General features: G+C 38.4%; 1 protein-coding gene and 1 pseudogene across 1 annotated transcript in view; both read right to left on the reverse strand.

Annotated features, from left to right (window-relative positions):
• PRKAA1 (protein kinase AMP-activated catalytic subunit alpha 1) overlaps positions 1 to 25074 on the reverse strand; it is a 42328-nt gene that overhangs the window by 10402 nt on the left and 6852 nt on the right. The window contains exons 2-3 of the mRNA XM_060092842.1: positions 5077 to 5218; positions 3301 to 3394 (exon numbers count right to left, since the gene is read on the reverse strand). Of these exons, the coding sequence (XP_059948825.1) occupies positions 3301 to 3394; positions 5077 to 5218 (236 nt within the window). The remainder of the gene's footprint in view (positions 1 to 3300; positions 3395 to 5076; positions 5219 to 25074) is intronic.
• Positions 18177 to 18567, reverse strand: LOC132486100 (non-histone chromosomal protein HMG-14-like; annotated as a pseudogene).

Here is a 25074-nt window from a genome sequence, read left to right on the forward strand (position 1 = left end):
TGGGGTGGGGAATACTGTTGTGGACTATAAGAGAAAGCAACATTTAAGCAGTATTAATGAATTAGCAAGCAACCATGTTATCATGTCTCCTGAAATAAAAGATGTTTTAATTTTAACAAAAGAAAAACCTTAATTCATTTGTTATATAAAATATAACAGCATTTATCTGTATTATGCTTACTGAAAAAATTACATCTTATGCTGTAATTACATTTTAAAAAATATTCTTTAAAAACTTCTCTGTCCATTTATCCATATTTTCTTATTTTATGATGTTTTTTCCATAAATGAAAACCATTACTTGGGTATGCCTGCTCCCAAGAAGTCATATTTAATAAATAAGCTATTAATTCTCTAGGCAAAGGACTCTAATATGCAATTCTCAAACACAGGTCACAAATTAGCATTCTAAAACCAGGTTCCTACACCTTAAATGGTATGGATAATCTGGAATTTGAACCAGTAATTTCTTTTGAAAGCAAAACTAAAACTATCAAAGCACTCAGAGATACCCTTCCTCTAGAGAAAGTAATAATGCATTAGCTATCTAATACCTTTATTTCTAGAATATAGGTTCATTTTTTAATATGACTTCATATCAAATACACTAAATGAAAAAAAGAATGTGTTCTAAATGTGAAAGAGAGGAAAATTTAATTGATTAAGCAAAATACAAGAGGTAAAATAACTAGATAGGCTACAAAAATGAAAATTATACTCTACTAATAATAAATAGAGTACAAAGGATCAAGGAGGGGAAGTCTACAAAGAAAGAAGAGTCAAAGCATATTTCCATTTAAGCATGGCAGATGGCACCTTCTGTCTCCACTCCTTGAAACATCACTAAGATGACAGCATATAAAGACAAAAGAGCAAGAGAAGAGACAGCAGTAATCAAAAGGAGTCACTAAGCTAGAGAGTAGATGAACAGTGATGAAGGCTTGGCCAACCACAGAAAGCTCAAGTCTAATAAGCCTTCAGGGGTGGAAATCAATGATAAACTCATCTGCACGCAGACTCCTGGAAGGGCTTAGATATGGGAAGTGTTGGGAATTTCTGAAGGTAGAAGTGAAAAGTGGACTGAAAACAGGACAACTGATGGAAGAAAGAAGTTTTAAGCTCACCCTTACTGGGGAATAAGACCCACGATTTACTCTTTAATAAGGCTGAACCAGCTCTGTGCTCAAGGACACCAGAGTAGGAATGAGGCACCAGAAGGAAAACACGGGGATAAAATGAAAGTCAACATACTAACCAGTGAGGCTTGCGGGCCTTTCCCCATTTAGCTCGCAGAGCACTGGCAGCTAAGCTAACACGCTCAAGGAAACTGGAAGGTTTCTTCTGGAGCAACTTTCTGATCCAAGGAAAAATATTTGTAATTGTTAACATTTGGTGTTTCCTAGTAAAACAAACAGGTCCGTACCTATTCAACCTATGGGAAGGCCCACCAATTAATAAGTTCCATCCTCATGAGCTTGGCATTTAGAACCTCACTCTCAAATATGAGTGGACAACCCAGAATCACCAGGTATCTGAGCAAGGGTCATGCACAAAAGACAAAGACCAATAAAATGAATAGAAAAAAAACAGGAAACAGGGAGCAGGGAAGGTACAGAAGCAATCCAGGGAAGAGAAGAAGAAAAAAATTTTAAACTAATTGTCATCCTCAGACAGATACATTTATTATCTCAGTGGAACAACAAAAAAAATAGGCTATTTAAAGAAAGACAACTTCAGAAAACAAGAAAGAAAGAAAAAATGACAGCTGGAATTTTAATATGCAACAGATAAAATTGAGGAAAATTCCCATAATGTAAAGCAAAATGATCAAGACATGAAAAACAGAAGATAAGAAAGCAAGATACCAATTCAATTTGTGTCTGTTTCCATTTTTCTAGGCAGAATATTTGTGCGGGATTGCGGGGGCGGGGAGTGGGGAGTGAAAAGACAAATGGAATACCTGAAATTGAAATGAACCATGTTAAGAAATGGTAAAATCAAAATTAATTTGGTTAATGATTTTGATTCTGATTAAAGTAAAGATATGCTACATAGAACAAATGAGTGAATGATATAAAGAAAGTTAGATTGAGAGGGAAAAAAAATGGCTTCTCAGTGCTTGATGTGGCTCTTCCAGAAAGAGGTTTTTGCATACCACATATGCTGGGTGTAAGAAAAAGTATGCGCAGGGGGCAATGTTCAGTTTTTGTATCTGTAACTTAAGACACTGTTCAAAATGTCTTCTAAAGTTCCTTCCAACTCTAAATTCTTTAAGTCTAATTCCTACCTCCTTCATGGAGCCTGTTCTTACTATTCCAGGTACATCAGATTTCTGAAACCAAAAAATGAATGCAATTTAAATGTGACTAGGGTTGACTAGCAAGGCCTAGATCTTTAAGTATTTAATAATATATTTTTTTAAGGATTACATACATAATTTAAGATATATATTAAAAGTATTTGTATGCCCCAGAAGCAAAGTCTGAAGATTGTGAGTTCTGGAGTCTCAATCCAATTCTGTCATTAATAAATTATGTGACCTTGAGCATATATATAAACTGTGAGTCTCGGACTTCCCTGGTGGTCCAGTGATTAAGACTCTGCGCTTCCAATGCAGTGGGCACAGGTTCGATCCCTGGTCAGGGAACTAAGATCCCACATGCCACAGAGTGTGACCAAAATATAAAAAGTAAATAAATAAAAATAAATAAACTTTGAGGGACTTCCCTGGTGGAGCAGTGGTTAAGAATCCACCTGCCAATGCAGGGGACATGGGTTCAATCCCTGGTCCAGGAAGATCCCACATGCCACGGAGCAACTAAGCCCATGCACCACAACTACTGAGCCTGAGCTCTAGAGCCCATGAGCCACAACTACTGAGCCCGCAATGTCACAACTACAGAAGCCCACGCACCTAGAACCCATGCTTTGCAACAAGAGGAGCCACCGCAATGAGAAGCCCACACACCGCAACGAAGGGTAGCCCCCGTTCGCTGCAACTAGAGAAAGCCCACGCGCAGCAATGAAAACCCAATGCAGCCAAAAGTAAATAAATAAATTATTTTTTAAAAAAATAAATAAACTGTGAGTCTTGGTTTCCGTATCTGTGTAAGTAGGCTAAGGAGATAATCTTTAAGATGCTTCTTAGCTCTAAATAGTCTATGATTCTAGGCAAATACATGACTAAGGGAGCTGGTTATTAAATAGACTTCTTAACAGGATTGCTTTCTGATATTTTGATGCTAGTAAGGGATCAGGGGAATTACAAAATATATACAGGATTAAATCAGAACTGCTTACCCTTCCGTTTTTACAGATATAATCAAATAGCTCTCCTCCTGAGACATATTCCATCACCATGAAAATATCAGATGGTGTACTGATGACCTGGTACCTGGTGAGAGAAAACATTATCTACCAGTATTAAAACATGTATATTCATTCATTCAATAAGTGTTTACTAAGCACCTATAATACACCAGGCACTGTGCTAGATGCTGGGAAAACTGCAGGGAACAAAACAAATTCTCTGCTCTCATGGAGTTTATTTTCCAGAAGCCAAGAAACAGACACTAAATAAAAAACAGTATCTCAGGTGGTGGAACATGCTATGAAGAGAATCAAAGCAAAACTAAGGGAAATCTTTCATACAGGGTATTCAAGGAAGGCCTCTCTGATAAAGTAACATTTAAGCAGAGCCTAATGGAAATCAGGGAACAAACTATGCCATTACCTAGGAAGAAGGTGAACCAGGCAGAGGGAACAGCAAGTGCAAAGGCCCCCAGGGGGAAACCTGCCTGGCGCATTTGAGCAATGGTAGGAAGGCTAGAGCAGAGTGAGCTGGGAGAGAGAAACAGGATGTGGGGTCAAAGAGGTAACTGGACAGCAGAGAACACAGAACCTTAAAAGCCATGATGAAGCTTTGGCTTTTACTCTATGGGAGAAAGAAAGCTATTGAAGGTTTTAAGCAAAGCAGTCACATGATCTGGCCAAGTAAAAGGGTAACTTTAATTGATGGCAGCAATGTGAAGAACTGACTGGGCAGTAGGGTGGAAGCAGGTGGCTACTGCAGTAGTCCATGAGAAAGATGAAGGGGGCCCACACTGGGTTAACGATAATGAAGGAACTAGAATGAGATCTTAGTTTTTGAAGGAAGAGATGGAATGGAGGTTGGGAAGTGAGAGAAATAGGAAAGTTAAGGATAGTTCCTAAGTTTCTGCCCTGAGAAACTGATATTAACTGAGATGGTGAAAAGACCAGGAAGACCAGGCATGAGAGGGTAATAAAGGGTTCAGTTTGGGCCAGATCGAGTTTCACATGCCTCATGGTCACCCAAATGGAGATGTAAAATAGGCAGTGTGCATATTCAGGGAACAGGTTTCAAAGCAGGAGATGTGTATTAAGGGCTGTCAGCATAAGGATGGTATTTAAAACCATGGCACCTCAACAAATGAGAAGAGGTGAGAGTGAAACAAATTTTGAGTCACCAGTTCAATACAAAAGCCTAAATGGTTTTAATTTATAGCCTGCATAATAAAGCTGAGTAGTAAATAAGTTAACTGTAGATCCTACAATTGTCAGCTGTAAAACAACAGTAATATTACTGCCTTTTGAAATTTAGATTCCTGAAATTCTATTATTTGGATTTGGATTTGGATTCCTGAAAATATATTATTTGTTACTTGTTTTATCAGATATAAGCAGTGTGGGGAAGTGGAGACCCTACTTTATTGTCTCTAGTGAGGCTAGCTGATATCATGTGGAAATTTGGAGGGCAGGAGTTTTTACTAGCAAATCATTGTTGGTTCTACAGCAATAGGGGCACTGAAACTTATCAGAACGGCATCAGTCCCAAAAATGAGAAAGATAACATCTGATCATCACAAGGGCAAAATGTGAACTTAGGCTTAAGTGACCATGAATGGGGTTAGATAAATACATGAACAGGAAGAAATTTGAAAACCCTCAGGAACAGACCAAACCAATGTCACTCATCTTTCTCATTTGTCAGATTAAGAAGGTTAACAAAAATGATGAAAAAATGATATGACTATATTTAATATAATCAGATCTTACAGTTTAATTATATGAGGATGCCTGAAAAGCTTGAGGTTCTGAATTTCTCTGCGGATTTTTCCTACTACATCAAGGCTTCGAATCTTCTGTCGATTGAGTATCTTCACAGCAACTTTATGCCCAGTCAATTCATGTTTGCCAACTGTAGGAGAAATAATTTAAATAAATTAGCGCCAGGTTTGATTAATAACATATTTAGAACTATTCTAAGAGTAGTAATCTTAGCATTCTCCAAAAATACTTGCGCAGTTCCAAGTTCCTTTTTTTTTAAATTTTTAACTGGTGTATAGCTGCTTTACAATGTTGTGCTAGTTTCTGCTGTACATTAAAGTGAATCAGCTATAGGTATACATAAATCCCCTGTTTTTTGCATTTCCTTACGATTTAGGTCACCACAGAACATTGAGTACTATTCCCTGTGCTATACAGTAGGTTCTCATCAGTTATCTATTTTATACATAATAGTGAATATATGTCAAGTTCCTTTCAATTCTGCCTGATTTACCCCTGAACGTTTAGATGTTTAAAGCTGGAAGGCTAAGGGAGAAAGAAAGAAACTTCTTTTTGCTCTCTACCTTTTTTTTTTTTTGGGGGGGGGGCGCTGTGCAGGGACTTTGTAGCTGTATGTAGGCTTTTCTCCAGTTGCAGCATTGCGGTGCACGGGCATCTCATTGCCGTGGCTTCTCTTGTTGCAGAGCATGGGCTCTAGGCATGCGGGTTTCAGTAGTTATGGCTCGTGGGCTCTAGAGCGCAGGCTCAGTAGCTGTGGCGCACGGGCTTAGCTGCTTCGCAGCATGTGGGATCTTCCCAGACCAGGGCCCGAACCCATGTCCCTTGCGTTGGCAGGCAGGTTCTTAACCACTGCTCCACGCGGGAAGCCCTCTCTACCTTTTTGTACTTTTAAATTCTCTTAATTTACTTTTCATTTTTTAAACTATCATACATACAAATTGAACTTGTTTCTTTTGGTGTGCAGTTCTATGGATTTTAAGACGTAGAAATTGGTGTAATCACCATTATAATCAGATACAGAACAGTTGCATCATACCAAAAACCACCCTCATGTTAGACACACTTCTCTATAATCTCTTGAACCTTTAAAATTTTGGTTCATGAGCATGTAGTTTCTGTTTTTAAAAATAAGAAAAAAATTTTAAGTGATTACCTTTCAATTTTGAATGCTATACCCAAATAATCAATGGTTATAATAGAATTTAGACATTTTTTAACAAAGACAAAGTCTCCAAAACTTTAGCTTCTAAACACGCTTTCTTAAGGACCTAGTGGAGAATTAATATTCCATCAAAATCAGGAAAGAAACCAAGATGGTAAGAGGGCACACAGCAGAAGGAAGAAGAACCACAATTCTGCAGCCTGTGGAAGGAAAACCACATTCACAGAAAGACAGACAAAATGAAAAGGCAGAGGGCTTTGTACAAGATGAAAGAACAAGATAAAACCCCAGAAAAAAAAATAAAGTGGAGATAGATAACTTTCCAGAAAAAGAATTCAGAATAATGATAGTGAAGATGATCCAGGACCTCAGAAAAAGAATGGAAGCAAAGATCGAGAAGATGCAAGAAATGTTCAACAAAGACGTAGAAGAATTAAAGAACAAACACCTAGAAGATTTAAAGAACAAACAAAAAGAGATGAAAAATACAATAACTGAAATGAAAAATACACTAGAAGGAATCAATAGCAGAATAACTGAGGCAGAAGAACGGATAAATGATGTGGAAGACAGAATGGTGGAATGCACTGCCGAGGAACAGAATACAGAAAAAAGAATGAAAAGAAATGAAGACAACCTAAGAGACCTCTGCGACAACATTAAACACAACAACATTCACATTATAGGGGTCCCAGAAGGAGAAGAAACAGAGAAAGGACCCGAGAAAATATTTGAAGAAATTATAGTCGAAAACTTCCCTAACATAGAAAAGGAAATAGCCACCCAAGTCCAGGAAGCGCAGAGAGTCCCAGGTAGGATAAACTGAAGGAGAAACATACCGAGACAAACAGTAATCAAACTGACAAAAATTAAAGAGAAAGAAGAATTATTGAAAGCAACAAGGGAAAAACGACAAATAACATACAAGGGAACTCCCATAAGGTCAACGGCTGATTTCTCAGCAGAAACTCTACAAGCCAGAAGCGAGTAGCATGATATATTTAAACTGATGAAAGGGAAGAACCTACAAGCAACATTATTCTACCCCGCAAGAATCTCATTCAGATTCGACAGAGAAATCAAAAGCTTTACAGACAAGCAAAAGCTAAGAGAATTTAGCACCACCAAACCAGCTCTACAACAAACGCTAAAGGAACTTCTCTAAGTGAGAAACACAAGAGAAGAAAAGGACCTACAAAAACAAACCCATAACAATTAAGAAAATGGTAATGGGAGCATACATATCGATAATTCCCTTAAACGTGAATGGAATAAATGCTACAACCAAAAGACACAGGCTCACTGAATGGATACAAAAATAAGACCCACGGCTTCCCTGGTGGCACAGTGGTTAAGAATCTGCCTGGCAATGCAGGGAACACGGGTTCAAGCCCTAGTCCAGGAAGATCCCACATGCCACAGAGCAACTAAGCCCGTGCACCACAACTACTGAGCCTGCGCTCTAGAGCCCAAGTGTCACAACTACTGAAGCCCATGTGCCTAGAGCCCGTGCTCTGCAACAAGAGAAGCCACCTCAATGAGAAAACCATGAACAGCAAAGAAGAGTAGCCCCCGCGCGCCACAACTAGAGAAGGCCTGCATGCAGCAACAAAGACCCAATGCAGCCAAAAATAAATAAATAAATAAAATAAATTTAAAAAACAAAAAAAAAACAAGACCCATAAATATGCTGTCTACAAGAGACCCACTTCAAACCTAGGGACACATAGAGACTGAAAGTGAGGGGATGAAAAAACATATTCCATGCAAATGAAAATCAAAAGAAACCTGGAGTAGCAGTACTCATATGAGATAAAATAGACTTTAAAATAAAGAATGTTACAAGAGACAAGGAACGACACTACATAATGATCAAGGGATCAATCCAAGAAGATATAACAATTATACATATATATGCACCCAACATAGGAACATCTCAGTACATGAAGCAACTGCTAACAGCTATAAAACAGGAAATTGACAGTAACACAGTAATAGTAGGGGATTTTAACACCTCACTTACACCAATGGACAGATCATCCAGACAGAAAATTAATAAAGAAACACAAGCTTTAAATGACACAATAGACCAGATAGATTTAACTGATATTTATAGGACATTCCATCGAAAAACAGCAGATTACACTTTCTTCTCGAGTGCATACAGAACATTCTCCAGGATAGATCACATCTTGGGTCAGAAATCAAGCCTTGGTAAATTTAAGAAAATTGAAATTATATCAAGCTTCTTTTCTGACCACAACACTATGAGATTAGAAATCAATTACAGGGAAAAAAACATAAAAAACACAAACACATGGAGGCTACACAATACATTACTAAATAACCAAGAGATCACTGAAGAAATCAAAGAGGATATCAGAAAATACCTAGAGACAAATTGCAACGAAAACACGATGATCCAAAACCTATGGGAAGCAGCAAAAGCAGTTGTAAGAGGGAAGTTTATAGCAATACAAGCCTACCTCAAGAAACAAGAAAAATCTCAAATAAACCATCAAACCTTACACCTAAAGGAACTAAGGAAAGAAGAACAAACAAAACCCAAAATTAGTAGAAGGGAAGAAATCATAAAGATCAGAGCAGAAATAAGTGAAACAGAAACAAAGAAAACAATAGCAATCAATAAAATTAAAAGCTGGTTCTTTGAGAAGATAAACAAAATTGATAAACCTTTACCCAGACTCATCAAGAAAAAGAGGGAGAGGACTCAAATCAATAAAATTAGAAATGAAAAAGGAGAAGTTACAACGGACACTGCAGAAATACAAAGCATCCTAAGAAACTACTACAACCAACTCTGTGCCAATAAAAATAGACAACCTGGATGAAATGGACAAATTCTTAGAAAGGTATAACCTTCCAATACTGAACCAGGGAGAAATAGAAAATACGAACAGACCAATCACAAGTAATGAAATTGAAAATGTTGTTAAAAATATCCCAACAAACAAAAGTCCAGGACCAGATGGCTTCACAGGTGAATTCTATCAAACATTTAGAAAAGAGCTAACACCCATCCTTCTCAAACTCTTCCAAAAATTTGCAGAGGAAGGAACACTCCCAAAGTCCTTCTATTAGGCCACCATCACCATGATACCAAAAGCAGACAAAGATACTACAAACAGAGAATATTACAGACAAATATCACTGATGAACATAGATGCAAAAATCCTCAACAAAATACTAGCAAACAGAATCCAAAAGTACATTAAAAGGATCATATACCATGATCAAGTGGGATTTATCCCAGGGATGCAAGGATTCTTCAATATACGCAAATCAATCAATGTGATACACCATATTAACAAATTGAAGGAGAAAAACCATATGATCATCTCAATAGATGCAGAAAAAGATTTTGACAAAATTCAACACCATTTAGGATAAAAACTCTCCAGAAAGTGGGCATAGAGGGAACCTACCTCAACATAATAAAGGCCATATACAACAAACCCACAGCAAACATCATTCTCAATGGTGAAAAACTGAAAGCATTCCCTCTAAGATCAGGAACAAGACAAGTATGTCCACTCTCACCACTATTATTCAACATAGTTTTGGAAGTCCTAGCCACGGCAATCAGAGAAGAAAAAGAAATAAAAGGAATACAAATTGGAAAAGAAGAAGTAGGGCTTCCCTGGTGGCGCAGTGGTTGAGAGTCCGTCTGCCGATGCAGGGGACACGGGTTCGTGCCCTGGTCTGGGAGGATCCCACATGCCGCGGAGCGGCTGGGCCCGTGAGCCATGGCCGCTGAGCCTGCGCGTCTGGAGGCTGTGCTCCACAACGGGAGAGGCCACAACAGTGAGAGGCCCGCGTACCACAAAAAAAAAAAAAAAAAAAGAAGTAAAACTGTCACTCTTTGCAGATGACATGATACTATAAATAAAGAATCCTAAAGACTCTACCAGAAAACTACTAGAACTAATATATGAATTTGGTAAAGTAGCAGGATACAAAATTAATGCACAGAAATTTCTTACATTCCTATACACTAACAATGAAAGATCAGAAAGAGAAATTAAGGAAACACTCCCATTCACCGTTGCAACAAAAAGAATAAAATACCTAGGAATAAACCTACCTCAGGAGGTAAAAGACATGTACTCAGAAAACTATAAGACACTGATGAAAGAAATCAAAGACAACACAAACAGATGGAGAGATATACCATGTTCTTGGACTGGAAGAATCAATATTGTGAAAATGACTATACTACCCAAAGCAATCTACAGATTCAATGCAATCCTATCAAATTACCAGTGGCATTTTTCACAGAACTAGAACAAGAAATCTTAAAATTTGTATGGAGACACAAAAGACCCCAAATACCCAAAGCAATCTTGAGAAAGAAAAATGGAGCTGGAGCAATCAGACTCCCTGACTTTATACTATTCTACAAAGCGACAGTAATCAAGACAATATGGTACTGGCACAAAAACAGAAATATAGATCAATGGAACAGGACAGAAAGCCCAGAGATAAACCCATGCACCTATGGTCAACTAATCTATGACAAAGGAGGCAAGAATATACAATGGAGAAAAGACAGTCTTTTCAGTAAGTGGTGCTGGGAAAACTGGACAGCTACATGTAAAAGAATGAAATTAGAACACTCCCTAACACCATACACAAAAATAAACTCAAAATGGATTAGAGACCTAAATGTAAGACCGGACACTATAAAACTACTGGAGGACAACATAGGAAAAACACTCTTTGACATAAATCACAGCAAGATCTTTTTTGATCCACCTCCTAGAGTAATGGAAATAAAAATAAAAATAAACAAATGAGACCTAATGTAACTTAAAAGCTTTTGCAAAGCAAAGGAAACTACAGACGACGAAGAGACAACCCTCAGAATGGGAGAAAATAGTTGCAAATGAATCAACGGACAAAGGATTAATCTCCAAAATATATAAACAGCTCATGCAGCTCAATATTATAAAAACAAATAACCCAATCAAAAAATGGGCAGAAGGGACTTCCCTGGTGGCACAGTGGTTAAGAATCCACCTGTCAATGCAGATGACACAGGTTCGAGCCCTGGTCCGGGAGGATCCCACATGCCACGGAGCAACGAAGCCTGTGCACCACAACTACTAAGCCTGCACTCTAGAGCCTGCAAGCCACAGATACCGAAGCCCGCGTGCCACAACTACTGAGCCCACGTGCCACAACTACTGAAGCCCACGTGCCTAGAGCCCATGCTCCACAACAAGGTAAGCCACTGCAATAAGAAGCCCACACACTGCAGTGAAGAGTAGCCCCCACTCAACGCAGTTAGAGAAAGCTCGCACACAGCAACAAAGACCCAACACAGCCATAAATAAATAAATAAAAAGGCAGAAGACCTAAATAGACATTTCTCCAAAGAAGACATACAGATGGCCAAGAAGCACATGAAAAGCTGCTCAACATCACTAATTATTAGAGAAAGGCAAATCAAAACTACAATGAGGTATCACCTCACACCATTTAGAATGGGCATCATCAGAAAATCTACAAACAACAAATACTGGAGAGGGTGTGGAGAAAAGGAAACCATCTTGCACTGTTGGTGGGAACGTAAATTGATACAGCCACTATGGAGGTTCCTTAAAAAACTAAAAATAGAATTACCATATGACACAGGCAATCTGACTACTGGGCATATACCCAGAGAAAACCATAATTCAAAAAGATACATGCACCCCAATCTTCATTGCAGCACTATTTGCAAGAGCCAGGTCATGGAAGCAACCTAAATGCCCATTGACAGACGAATGGATAAAGAAGATGTGGTACATATATACAATGGAATATTACTCAGCCATTAAAAGGAACAAAATTGGGTCACTTGTAGAGACGTGGATGGATCTAGAGACTGTCTTACACAGCGAAGTAAGTTAGAAAGAGAAAAACAAATATCATATATTAACACATATATGTGGAACCTAGAAAAATGGTACAGATGAACTGGTTTGCAGGGCAGAAATTAAGGCACAGATGTAGAGAACAAACGTATGGCCACCAAGTGGGGAAAGTGGTGGGGAGGGGGTGGTGTGATGAATTGGGAGACTGGGATTGACATGTATAAACTAATATGTATAAAATGGATAACTAATAAGAACCTGCTGTATAAAAAATAAAATAAAATTCAAAAATTCAAAAAGAAAATTAAAAATAAAAATTTTTTTCTTTAAATAATAAATAAATAAAAAGAAACCAAGATGGTATTCAGTAAGAAGGGATCCAATATAGGAGAAAAAGAAGAGAATCCCCAATAAGGTAATGAAGCAAAGTCATAGGTAACAGCTGTGTAGAAGGCTGGTAGGCAACAAATCCATACAGAAATGTTGCAGAGGATCCAGGACGGTTATTTCTAGAGAGAAAAAAGAATAGACAGATAAATTATCTGACAGGTTTGAAAGTATGGAATGTTACATTGAGAAAGATCTTACAGAAGCATTTGAAGATGTGGAGAATTTAGCCTTAGGTTAGAAGAAAACTAAGCAAATGAAAAAAGGAGGTAAATTAATAACTCCAGGAAAAATGAAAAGTTCTATAAGTAAATATAGTCATAGTATTGGCTTAGTAGATAGTTTTTACACAGTCACAATTATGAAAACACCGAATATGGATGTTTTTTTTAAAGTATGACATAATTATATTAGGAGAATGAGGGTGTAGAGGAAAAGGTACAAAGGAACTAAACTCTTTGACCTGGAGGTTATTAGGCTTTAGTGAAGTAAGTCAGACACTCTCCTCAGCAAGTGGTGCTGGGAAAGCCAGACAGCTTCATGTAAATCAATGAAGTTCAAACACTCCCTCACACCATACACAAAAGTAAACTCTAAATGGCTTAAAGACTTAAATATAAGACATAATACCATAAAACTCCCTAGCAGAGAACATAGGCAAAATATTCTTTGACATAAATCATAGCAATATATTCTTAGATCAGCCCAAGGCAAAAGAAATAAAAGCAAAAATAAGCAAATGGGACCTAATCAAACTTATACACTTTTGCACAGCAAAGGAAACCACAAACAAAACAAAAAGACAACCTATGCACTGGGAGAAAATATCTGCAAATGATGAGACCAATAAGGGCTTAATTTCCAAACTATATAAACAGCTCTCTCAATATCAAAAATATAAACAAGGGCTTCCCTGGTGGCGCAGTGGTTGAGAGTCCACCTGCCGATGCCGGGGACACGGGTTCGTGCCCCGGTCTGGGAAGATCCCACATGCCGCGGAGCAGCTAGGCCCATAAGCCATGGCCACTGAGCCTACATGTCCGGAGCCTGTGCTCCGCAATGGGAGAGGCCACAACAGTGAGAGGCCCACGTACCACAAAAAAAGAATATATATATATATATATATATATATATATATATATATATATATATATATAAACAAGCCAATCAAACAATGGCAGAAGACCTAAATAGAAATTTCTCCAAAGAAGACACAGATGGCCAACAGGCACATGAAAAGATGTTCAACATCACTAATTATTAGAGAAATGCAAATCAAAACTGCAATGAGGTATCACCTCACACCGCTCAGAATGGCCATCATCAAAACATCTACAAATAATAAATGCAGGAGAGGGTGTGGAGAAAAGGGAACCCTCCTACACTGTTAGTGGGACTGTAGATCAGTGCAGCCACCATGGAAAACAGTAGAAGTCTCCTAAAACTAAACTAAACTAAGTCTCCTAAACTAAAAGTAGAACTACCATATGATCCAGCAATCCCACTCCTAGGCATATATACAGAAAAGATGAAAACTCTAATTCAAAAAGATACATGCAGACTTCCCTGGTGGCACAGTGGTTAAGAATCCGCCTGCCAATGTAGGGGACACAGGTTCGAGCCCTGGTCTGGGAAGATCCCACATGCCACAGAGCAGCTAAGCCCATGCGCCACAACTACTGAAGCCTGCACGCCTAGAGCCCATGCTCCACAGCAAGAGAAGCCACTGCAATGAGAAGCCTGCACACCGCAATGAAGAGTAGCCCCCGCTCGCCACAACTAGAGAAAGCCCACACACAACAACAAAGACCCAACGCAGCCAAAAATAAATAAATAAATTTATTTTTAAAAAGAAGCATAAGAGGAAGCAAGCTAAGTGTCCATCAACAGATGAATGGATAAAGAAGATGTGATACACACACACACACACACACACAGGAACATTAGCCATAAAAAAGAATGAAATAATGCCATTTGCAGCAACATGGATGGACTTAGAGATTATCATATTGACTGAAGTCAGACAGAGAAAGACAAATATTATACGATATCACTTGTATGTGGAATCAAAAAATAATAATAAAAATGAACTTTTTTACAAAACAGAAACAGATTCACAGACATAGAAAACAAACTTATGGTTACCCAAGGGGAAAGGGTGGGAAGGGATAAATTAGGAGTATGGGATTAACAGATAAAACTATATATAAAATAGATAAACAACAAGGATTTTACTGTACAGCACAGGGAACTATACTCAATATCTTATAATAACTTACAATGGAAAAGAATCTGAAAAAGAACATAATATGTACATATATCCACAACACTTTGCTATATGCCTAAAACTAACACAGTATTGTAAATCAAGTATACTTCAATAATTTTTTTTTAATTTTAATAAAATAAAACTAGTGAATATAACAAAAAAGAAACAAACTCACAGATAAAGAGAACAAACCAGTGATTACCAGTGAGGAGAGGGAATTGAGTAAGGGCAAGATAGGGATAGGGGATAAAGAGGTACAAACTACTATGTATAAAATAAATAAGCTACAAGGATATGTTGTACAGCACAGAGAATATGACCAATATTTTATAGTAACTATAAATGAAGTATAATCTGTAAAAATTTTGAATCACTATGTTGTACATTGGAAACTAATATAATACTGTAAATCAACTATACCTCAATATAAAAATAAAATAACTTAAGAAAGAACTAAATCCTCATCAACCATAATAAGAATTTAACAAAAAGTCTGTCAACAAGAATTAAGATAACTTTTATGCATGCATTATTAAGTAGAAATGTGGAAGTTAAAAAAAAAAACAGGGCTTCCCTGGTGGCACAGTGGTTAAGAATCCACCTGCCAATGCAGGGGACACGGGTTCGAGACCTCATCCAGGAAGATCCCACATGCCGCAGAGCAACTAAGCCCGTGTGCCACAACTACTGAGCCTGTGCTCTACCGCCCGCAAGCCACAACTACTGAGCCCACGTGCTACAACTACGGAAGCCTGCACGCCTAGAGCCCGTGCTCTGCAACAAGAGAAGCCACCCCATTGCAATGAAGAGCAGCCCCCGCTCGCCACAACTAGAGAAAGCCCATGCGCAGCAATGAAGACCCAATGCAGCCAAAAATAAAATAAATTAAATAAATTAAAATAAAATTAAAATAAATAAAATATTTTTTTAATTTTTAAAAAGATAAATACAAGAAGAAACAGCTAAGAGTTGAAAGTGGGGGTAGGAAATTCTGTTTTATAAATAGACCTCTTAGCACTATTTGACATTTTAAAATATACATGTATTACTTTTCAAAAAAATTTTTTTTTCCATTTTTAAATAAGCGATTTAGAGTTTTAGTTTTTCAGGAAGAAAATGTTCTCTTCTAAATTAGAACATAGTTTGTAAGACCAATATCAAAGAGCTTTCCCTGGCAATCTTCATAATTACCAGCTGAAAATCAAGGGTAATGATAACAAGAAATCCTTCATGGGCTGAATTGTCTCCCCCCAAATCCATATGTTGAAGTCCTAATCCCTAGTACCTCAGAATGTGATAGTACTTGGAAATAAGGCCTTTAAAGAGATGACTAAGTTAAAATGAAACAGTTGGGGTAGGTCCTGATCCAACCTGACAAGTGTGCCTTTAGGAGGAAATATGGATACACAGAGAAACAGCAGAGGTACACACAGGAAACCATGTGAGGACAGTGAGAGAAGGTAGCCATCTGCATGCTAAGGAGAGAGGCCTCAGAAGAAACCAAACCTTGATCTCAGACTTTTAGCCTCTAGACTGTGAGAAAATAAATTTCTGTTGTCAAAGCCATTCGGTCTGCAATATTTTTATTATGGCGGCGCTGGCAGGTTAATATAATATTTTTTACTATTTCCAAATTGAAAACTCAGCATTGATATTTTAAACTCCTTGTATTTAAAACATTATTTTAAACAAAGAATTTTTCTCATTATTCCAATCTCAATAGACTTTCCTGCTTGATCTGGGACTTGGGATGGAGCCGAGCCTGACCATCCTTTAAAAACCCCCAAGGATTAGGAACCACTGCAGGTTTTTAATCACGGGAGCAATGAGATAATTATTTTTTCTAAAAGATAAAGACACATTGTTTGCTCCTCACTTAATATGTGCTCTTGACAATTTAACAATAAGAAGTTTAGAATTTTAGAACTAAAGAGAACCTTACAGATCATCGGGTCCAATGGTTTTCAACAATTTAACATTTTTTTCCCCACCAAACTAACCAAGACAATGAGTGAAGGGATCTTCTGCCCCATGAAACCCCCTGCAGTTGAGAGGAGTGGAGAGGGGATGGGGTGGTTCCTCATTATTTTGAATTTTTTAAGCATTTGCTACTTTGCTTAAATATTTTAGTTAATAATATTAAATTTAAGGTTAGATTATACAGATATTTCACAATGGAAGAAAAAGTCTTTGTTAAGTAAGACTCAAAGAAAAGTGTTTAAATCAGAGTCCTAACTCAGTCCCTTTCAAGAATGTAACTTACCACCTAAGTTCACCTTCCATTTTGTCCAGATCCTTTCTTTTTGTTTTTTTTTCATAATTGAGATTTTACTGGTTGTTTTGAGGATCAGCACAGACATTTAAATTGTATACAATTCTTTTTTTTTTTCTTGGCTGTGTTGGATCTTTGCGGCTGGGCACGGGCTTTCTCTAGTTGCGGTGAGCGTGGGCTACTCTTCTTTGCTGTGCACAGGCTTCTCACTGCGGTGGCTTCTCTTGTCGCAGAGCATGGGGTCCAGGCACGTGGGCTTCAGTAGTTGTGGCACACGGGCTCAGCAGTTGTGGCGCACGGGCTCTAGAGTGCAGGATCAGTAGTTGTGGTGCACGGGATTAGTCGCTCCGAGGCACATGGGATCTTCCCGGACCAGGGCTTGAACCCAGTCTCCTGCATTGGCAGGCAGATTCTTAACCACTGTGCCACCAGGGAAGTTCCTAAATTGTATACAATTCTTAACATACGTACCAAAAATCTAAAAAATCATGTAGTTGTGATTCTTTTCTGAATAGTTATTCCAGTGACTTTCCAGCTTAAAATTTGGAGGCAAATTTTTCTTGACAGGGTATCAAGTACCAATATCTTCAAATACTGATATGCTGTTACATTGTAAGTCCCACTAATTCACAATTTAATATCATATACAGTACATACTCAAATTGTCAATCGTTCAGAGCACATTAACAAAGTTACGAGAAGACCTGGACAACCACAACCAAAGATGTTACAGAGTACACAAAATTCTGACCAGGAGAGCCAAGATCAAAGAGTGAGTGGTTTGCTTTAGGAAACAATTCAACCAAAAACAACATGGGAAAAGAAGTAATTTAAAGTGTTTAAGACATTAAATGCACAACTGACTCCAAACTGCCATTTAGTATGCTTTGTATTATAGGATATAAAAGCTACCCCTCATCTATGGAATGTTAAGCTGACACCCAAGATAATCAAAGCCTTCCATATTCAATATCCCACTATTTTCTGGTTGTACCAAAAAATAACAACCAGCAAATGATTTCACCTCTTAAAAAACAAAGCATTTACACTTAAAAAATGGGATAAGGTGGGATTCCCTCCTTTTAAAACATGTTTCTAGAGCTACTAAAACACTTGCATTTACAAAATAGTTGATAAGAATATTCCTCTGGATTGTACAAGGAGGGAGACAGGGACCACTGATAGGGCCGGATGTGTGATATTAATCAGAGTTGCTTCTTTCTCTCCTGCTTCATCAGAGTCTGGGCTCTTCTCATTTTTAGTTTCTCTGTTTTCTGCAGGTAAGTCTTCTTTAGTCTCTTGGTTAGCCACTTCAGCCTGTTTTCGCTTTGCTCCCCTTTTCCCTTTTGTCTGCACTTTCTGGGCTGAAGATTTATCCTTTCAGGCTGCCTTTTTTTGGCTTCGTTTCCACTTTTGCGGGAGCCGATTTAGCTGACAACCTCACCAATCTCCTCTCGGGCTCCTCCTTCGCTGCCCCCTCCTCGGCGGAGCTGACCTTCCTCTTGGGCATTGTGGCGGAGGGGCGGGCGTGTGCCGGGTGCCTGCGGGCCGCGGCACACCGAGAGCCTTCGCGAAGCTGGGCTGCCTGGCCGTTGCCGCTCCTCCTGCCGCCCAAGTTGCTGGGACCCCCCACCCAGATCCTTTCTTAACCTTCACAATACTCCCACATTACAAATCTTCCCAGCACATGAGCAAATGTTCAATCGCAACATAGTCTAACCCAAAGGATTATCAGAGAATCATAAAGTAAAAGTGCCATTTTTTAAAAACATCTTTATTGGAGTATAATGCTTTACAATGGTGTGTTAGTTTCTGCTGTATAACAAAGTGAATCAGCTATATGTATATACATATATCCCCATATCCCCTCCCTCTTGCTTCTCCCTCCCACCCTCCCTATCCCACCCCTCCAGGTGGTCACAAAGCACCAAGCTGATCTCCCTGTGCTATGCAGCTGCTTCCCACTAGCTATCTGTTTTACATTTGGTAGTGTATATATGTCCATGCCACTCTCTCACTTCGTCCCAGCTTACCCTCCCCCCTTCCCGTGTCCTCAAGTCCGTTCTCTACGACCGCGTCTTTATTCCTGTCCTGCCCCTAGGTTCTTCAGAACCATTTTTTTTCTTATATTCCATATATATGTGTTAGCATACAGTATTTGTTTTTCTCTTTCTGACTTAATTCACTCTGTATGACAGACTCTAGGTCCACCCACCTCACTACAAATAACTCAATTTCGTTTCTTTTTATGGCTGAGTAATATTCCATTATATATATGCGCCACTTCTTCTTTATCCATTCATCTGTTGAGGGACACTTAGGTTCCTTCCATATCCTGGCTACTGTAAATAGTGCTGCAGCAATGAACATTGTGGTACATGACTCTTTTTGAATTATGGTTTTCGCAAGGTACATGCCCAGTGGTGGGATTGCAGGGTAGTATGGTAGTTCTATTTTTAGTTTTTAAAGGAAACTCCATACTGTTCTCTGTAGTGGCTGCATCAATTTATATTCCCACCAACAGTGCAAGAGGGTTCCCTTTTCTCCACACCCTCTCCAGCATTTACTATAGATTTTCTGATGATGGCCATTCTGACTGGTGTGAGGTGATACCTCATTGCAGTTTTGATTTGCATTTCTCTAATGATTAGTGATGTTAAGCATCCTTTCATGTGTTTGCTGGCAATCTGTGAAACACAAAAGACCCCGAATAGCCCAAGCAATCTTGAGAAAGAAAAACAGAGCTGGAGCAATCATGCTCCCTGACTTCAGACTGTACTACAAAGCTACAGTAATCAAGGGCTTCCCTGGTGGCGCAGTGGTTGAGAGTCCGCCTGCCGATGCAGGGGACACGGGTTTGTGCCGCGGTCCGGGAAGATCCCACATGCTGTGGAGTGGCTGGGCCCGTGAGCCATGGCCGCTGGGCCTGCGCGTCCGGAGCCTGTGCTCCGCAACGGGAGAGGCCACGGCAGTGAGAGGCCCGTGTACCGCAAAAAAAAAAAAAAAAAAAAAAAGCTACAGTAATCAAGACAGTATGGTACTGGCATAAAAACAGAAATATAGATCAATGGAACAGGATAGAAAGCCCAGATATAAACCCACGCACATATGGTCACCTTATCTTTGATAAAGGAGGCAAGAATATACAATGGAGAAAAGACAGCCTCTTCAATAAGAGGTGCTGGGAAAACTGGACAGCTACATGTAAAAGAATGAAATTAGAACACTTCCTAATACCATACACAAAAATCAACTCAAAATGGATTAAAGACCTAAATGTAAGAAAAAAAAATCCTAAATATAAGGCCAGACACTATAAAACTCTTAGAGGAAAACATAAGCAGAACACTCTATGACATAAATCACAGCAAGATCCTTTTTGACCCACCTCCTAGAGAAAGGGAAATAAAAACAAAAATAAACAAATGGGACCTAATGAAACTTAAAAGCTTTTGCACAGCAAAGGAAACCATAAACAAGAAGAAAAGACAACCCTCAGAATGGGAGAAAATATTTGCAGACGAAGCAACTAACAAAGGATTAATCTCCAAAAAGTGCCATTTTTAAACTACTACAATGTAAAGGGAATCTCGAACTTTTCTTGTAAGTACCATTTATATAGTTCACCTAATCTCAAAACCATCCATGGCTGGCCAATAGGCACATGAAAAGATGCTCAACATTGCTAATCATCAGAGAAATACAAATCAAAACCACAATGAGATATCACATCACACCTGTCAGAATGGCTATCATCAAAAAGTCTACAAATAGGGGCTTCCCTGGTGGCGCAGTGGTTGAGAGTCCACCTGCCGATGCAGGGGACATGGGTTCGTGTCCCAGTCCGGGAAGATCCCACGTGCTGCAGAGCGGCTGGGCCCGTGAGCCATGGCCGCTGAGCCTGCGCGTCCGGAGCCTGTGCTCCACAACGGGAGAGGCCACAACAGTGAGAGGCCCACATACCGCAAAAAAAAAGAAAAAAAGTCTACAAATAACAAATGTTGGTGAGGATGTGGAAAAAAGGGAACCCCTGTACACTGCTGGTGGGAATGCAAATTGGCGCAGCCACTATGGAAAATAGTACGGAGGTTCCGCAGAAAACTAAAAGTAGAACTACCATATGATCCAGCAATCCCACTCCTGGGGTATGTATCTGAAGAAAACAAAAACACTAATTCAAATAGATACATGCACCCCGATGTTCATAGCAGCACTATTTACAATAGCCAAGACATGGAAGTAACCTAAGTGTCCATCAACAGATGAATGAATAAATAAGATGTGGTATATATATATATATATATATATATATATATCCATATACAACAATGGACTATTACTCAGCCATAAAAAGGAATGATATTTTGCCATTTACAACAACATGGATGCACCTGGAGGGTATTATGCTGTGAAATAAGTCAGACAGAAAGACAAATACTGTATATCATCACTTATACGTGGAATCTAAAAAATAAAACAAACTGGTGAATATAACAAAACAGAAACAGACTCACAGATATAGAGAACAAACTAGTGGTTACCAATGGGGAGAGGGAAGTGGGGAGGGGCAAGACAGAGGTAGGGGATGAAGAGGTACAAACTGTGTATCAATATGAAATAAATAATCTACAAGGATATATTGTACAGCACAGGGAATGTAGCTAACATTTTATAATAACTTTAAATGGAGTATAAATCTATAAAATTTTTTTTTTTTTTTTTTTTTTTTTTGCGGTATGCGGGCCTCTCACTGTTGGGGCCTCTCCCGTTGCGGAACACAGGCTCCGGACGCGCAGGCTCAGCGGCCATGACTCACGGGCCCAGCCGCTCCGCAGCATGTGGGATCTTCCCGGACCGGGGCACGAACCCCTGCCCCCTGCATCGGCAGGCGGACGTTCAACCACTGCGCCATCAGGGAAGCCCTCTATAAAAATTTTGAATCACTATGTTGTATACCTGAAGTGAATATAATACTGTAAATTAACTATACCTCAATTAAAAAAAAAAAAAACCATTCATAGCTAAGAAATTATAGACACTTCCTGAAAGATGGCACGGTAACATAATGCACTGGATATATTTCCATCAAAACATCCTTAAAATATATATGAAACCAGTGAGGAAGAAAAACCTATAGTCACAGCTGAAATGAACTGTAGAAATCAAGCACATTCTAATTTCTGGTAAGGTTTTCTCCAGTCTCCAGTACCAATCAGATGTGATTAAGAGGAGTCAACTTGACTGTTAAACCCTAATTCAGGAAGTATCTTCTTTCTGAGACCTAATTTATTGATACTGAGTAAGTACTAATCTCATCTGTCCCAACTACCCCCCAAAACTCCAAGCATGGCTTAGTAGGAACCTTTTCCCATTAACTGCACAACTGAAACAGAACTGGGAAATAGCAACAATACCAGTTAATATTGGCAGAATCCATTTGGGTCTAAACTCCAATTCATCACCCAATTAATCAACTGGTTGATGAAACTCCAATGCACTGACCAGTCTCCTCTTATACCATGCTCTGCTTAATTTATTTTCAACCCCAATTAACTTTAAGAAACAATTAGGGCTTATCTGAAACTCTTGATGTACATTCTGTCATTAAATAAGGACCTGGAATAGGAAATTCAAAGCATTCTCTCAAATTCATTCATTTGGCCTTATGTATGGAGCATCTACTATACACCAGTTAACGCTGCCAGGGAAAGTACCAATGGAAAGCAGCCTGGGTCCCTGGGACTTTCCTGGCCTCTGAAGAGGACCAAAGTAACTGTAACATAAGAAACACCAAAACGAGTCCAAAAGAATTAAACAAGCAAACAAAAAAACGGACATTAATAATGCTCACTTGAGAAATATGTGAATGTTCTGGAAAATTATTAACTATTTCATGGTGATAAGAAAATAAAGAAGTTATGAAATAAGAGAATGCAAGACAAACTTTACAACAGAACAACTAAAATCATTTAGAAAGCAGTAAGTTGCAGCAGATATGTGACAGAAAATTTTATGGAGCACATACCAAAAAGGAAGAAATTAGCAAGAGTAGGAGGGAAGGTGATAGACAAGGCATAGGGAATCAAGTAAAATTCAAATCATGAGTAATAAGGAGTAGAATATCATTCCACCTATAAATAATAGACACCCCCCAAAAAAATAAAGAAGGCAGAATAAACAGAATGAAATCAATCACCAGACAATCAAGGTATAGCTCAACTTTCTTCTAAAACTTGAGCATTTCATCAAATTATAAATTAATTAGAAGTATAGAGGCATAACTTCTTCACTTTTGAAACAGTGGAAGAAATCACAAAAGTGTGATTGCATAAATATTCAAACAAAAATTAAGACAATGTCAGGGAGGGGGAAGGTGTCATGACAACAACTGTAAAGAGATCATTCAAATTCTCACACATACACAGACATTCCAAACTAAGTCAATAGGCAGAGTACATGATCAGTTTGGGTTTTTTTTGTTTTTGTTTTAATATTTATCTATTTATTTGGTCGCACTGGGTCTTAGTTGGAGCAGGCAGGCTCCTTAGTTGTGGCATGCTAACTCCCAGTTGCTGCATGCATGTGGGATCTAGTTCCCTGACCAGGGATAGAACCCAGGCCCCCTGTGTTGGGAGTGCAGAGTCTTAACCACTGCACCACCAGGGAAGTCCCAACAGTTTGGTTCTTTTAATGGAATATTAGTATAATAATTCCTTTTTCATGGCTGTGTAAACCAACAGTACATTTTAGGGCAATAAAAGGGCAATTAATGTCCTAGAATAGTATTAAGGGTGCTATTTCATTTTTTTTTAAATTTGTTGTTCCTCTACTTGTAATTTAACTTAGAATTAAGTAAATGAAAAAATGTGCATAAATGTTTATTACAGTGTCTTATGTAAGAACAAATACTGCAATTAACCTAAATGACCAATTTCAGAGAACAGTTTAACATACTGTCATTCCAACATAACAGACTCTCATAGAAAAACTACATGAAATGCTCTCATAAACATGAAAAGAACAAAAATTGTACATGTATTCTACATTTTCCAGCTATACAAAAATATTTACATAAAAATGATAATGTGCCATAATTAAAAGTTATTCTACACTGATCTTTTTTTTTTCAAATTTTACTTACTTTTTAATATTCTTTTCAATTAAGAAAAATTTCAAAGAGAAGAAAAAAACAATGATAGGTATTAACAGATTCATCTTTTTCAGGAGTAGGGCTAAGCACCCAATTCCACTTCCACATGAGAAGGCAATCTGTGTACAGAGCATGGGCTTTGCAGTCACAAAGACCTGGGCTTTGGTCCTGCATGAAGGTATTTACTAAACGTTTGACTTGAACAAGTTAAATTACTTCAACCTTCTATTCAAAATCAGAATACCACGTACTCCATAAGGGTGACATGAAGTAGGCTTTGTAAAGCACTTTCCATAGTGACCGGCACAGTTAAGTGCTCAATAAAGAAAGGATGGCTATTGCTATTTAGGGTTATTTATTTTCCATTGCTCCCAAACCTGTCCCCCATTCCTAGCTAATCAGTCCGAAATTTTCTGATTTAATCGTATATAGCCAATCTTATCTCAGCTCTTTGATTTGTCCCTTTTATCCACTTAGATCCAGGTACATAATAAGTACTAAATAAATAATAGCTGTAATTTCTATGCATCTAGTTTCCATCCCCATAAGCTTCCATCTCACTAACCTGCTCCATCCTCCTCCATTCCATCAATACCAGAGATTTCTAGCTTCCAAAGTTCAAATCACTTCCTAACTTTGGTTAATTTTCAACATAACATTGCTAGACATATATATACATAGTGCCAAGTCCTTGACAGGGATTTTACCTACTACCCAAAAACTACAGAAACACTTATTCTGTCATAGAAGAGCACAGAGGTGAAAGCAAGTTCATTTGACTTAAGTTGAAATCAGATTTTTTTAAATGACTACTACTTTTTAAAATATAAATCTAGTTGATTTATAATACATAATTAAGGTATACAA

This window comes from Mesoplodon densirostris, chromosome 3 (genome assembly GCF_025265405.1).
Source record: "Mesoplodon densirostris isolate mMesDen1 chromosome 3, mMesDen1 primary haplotype, whole genome shotgun sequence".
Lineage (NCBI taxonomy): Eukaryota > Metazoa > Chordata > Mammalia > Artiodactyla > Ziphiidae > Mesoplodon > Mesoplodon densirostris.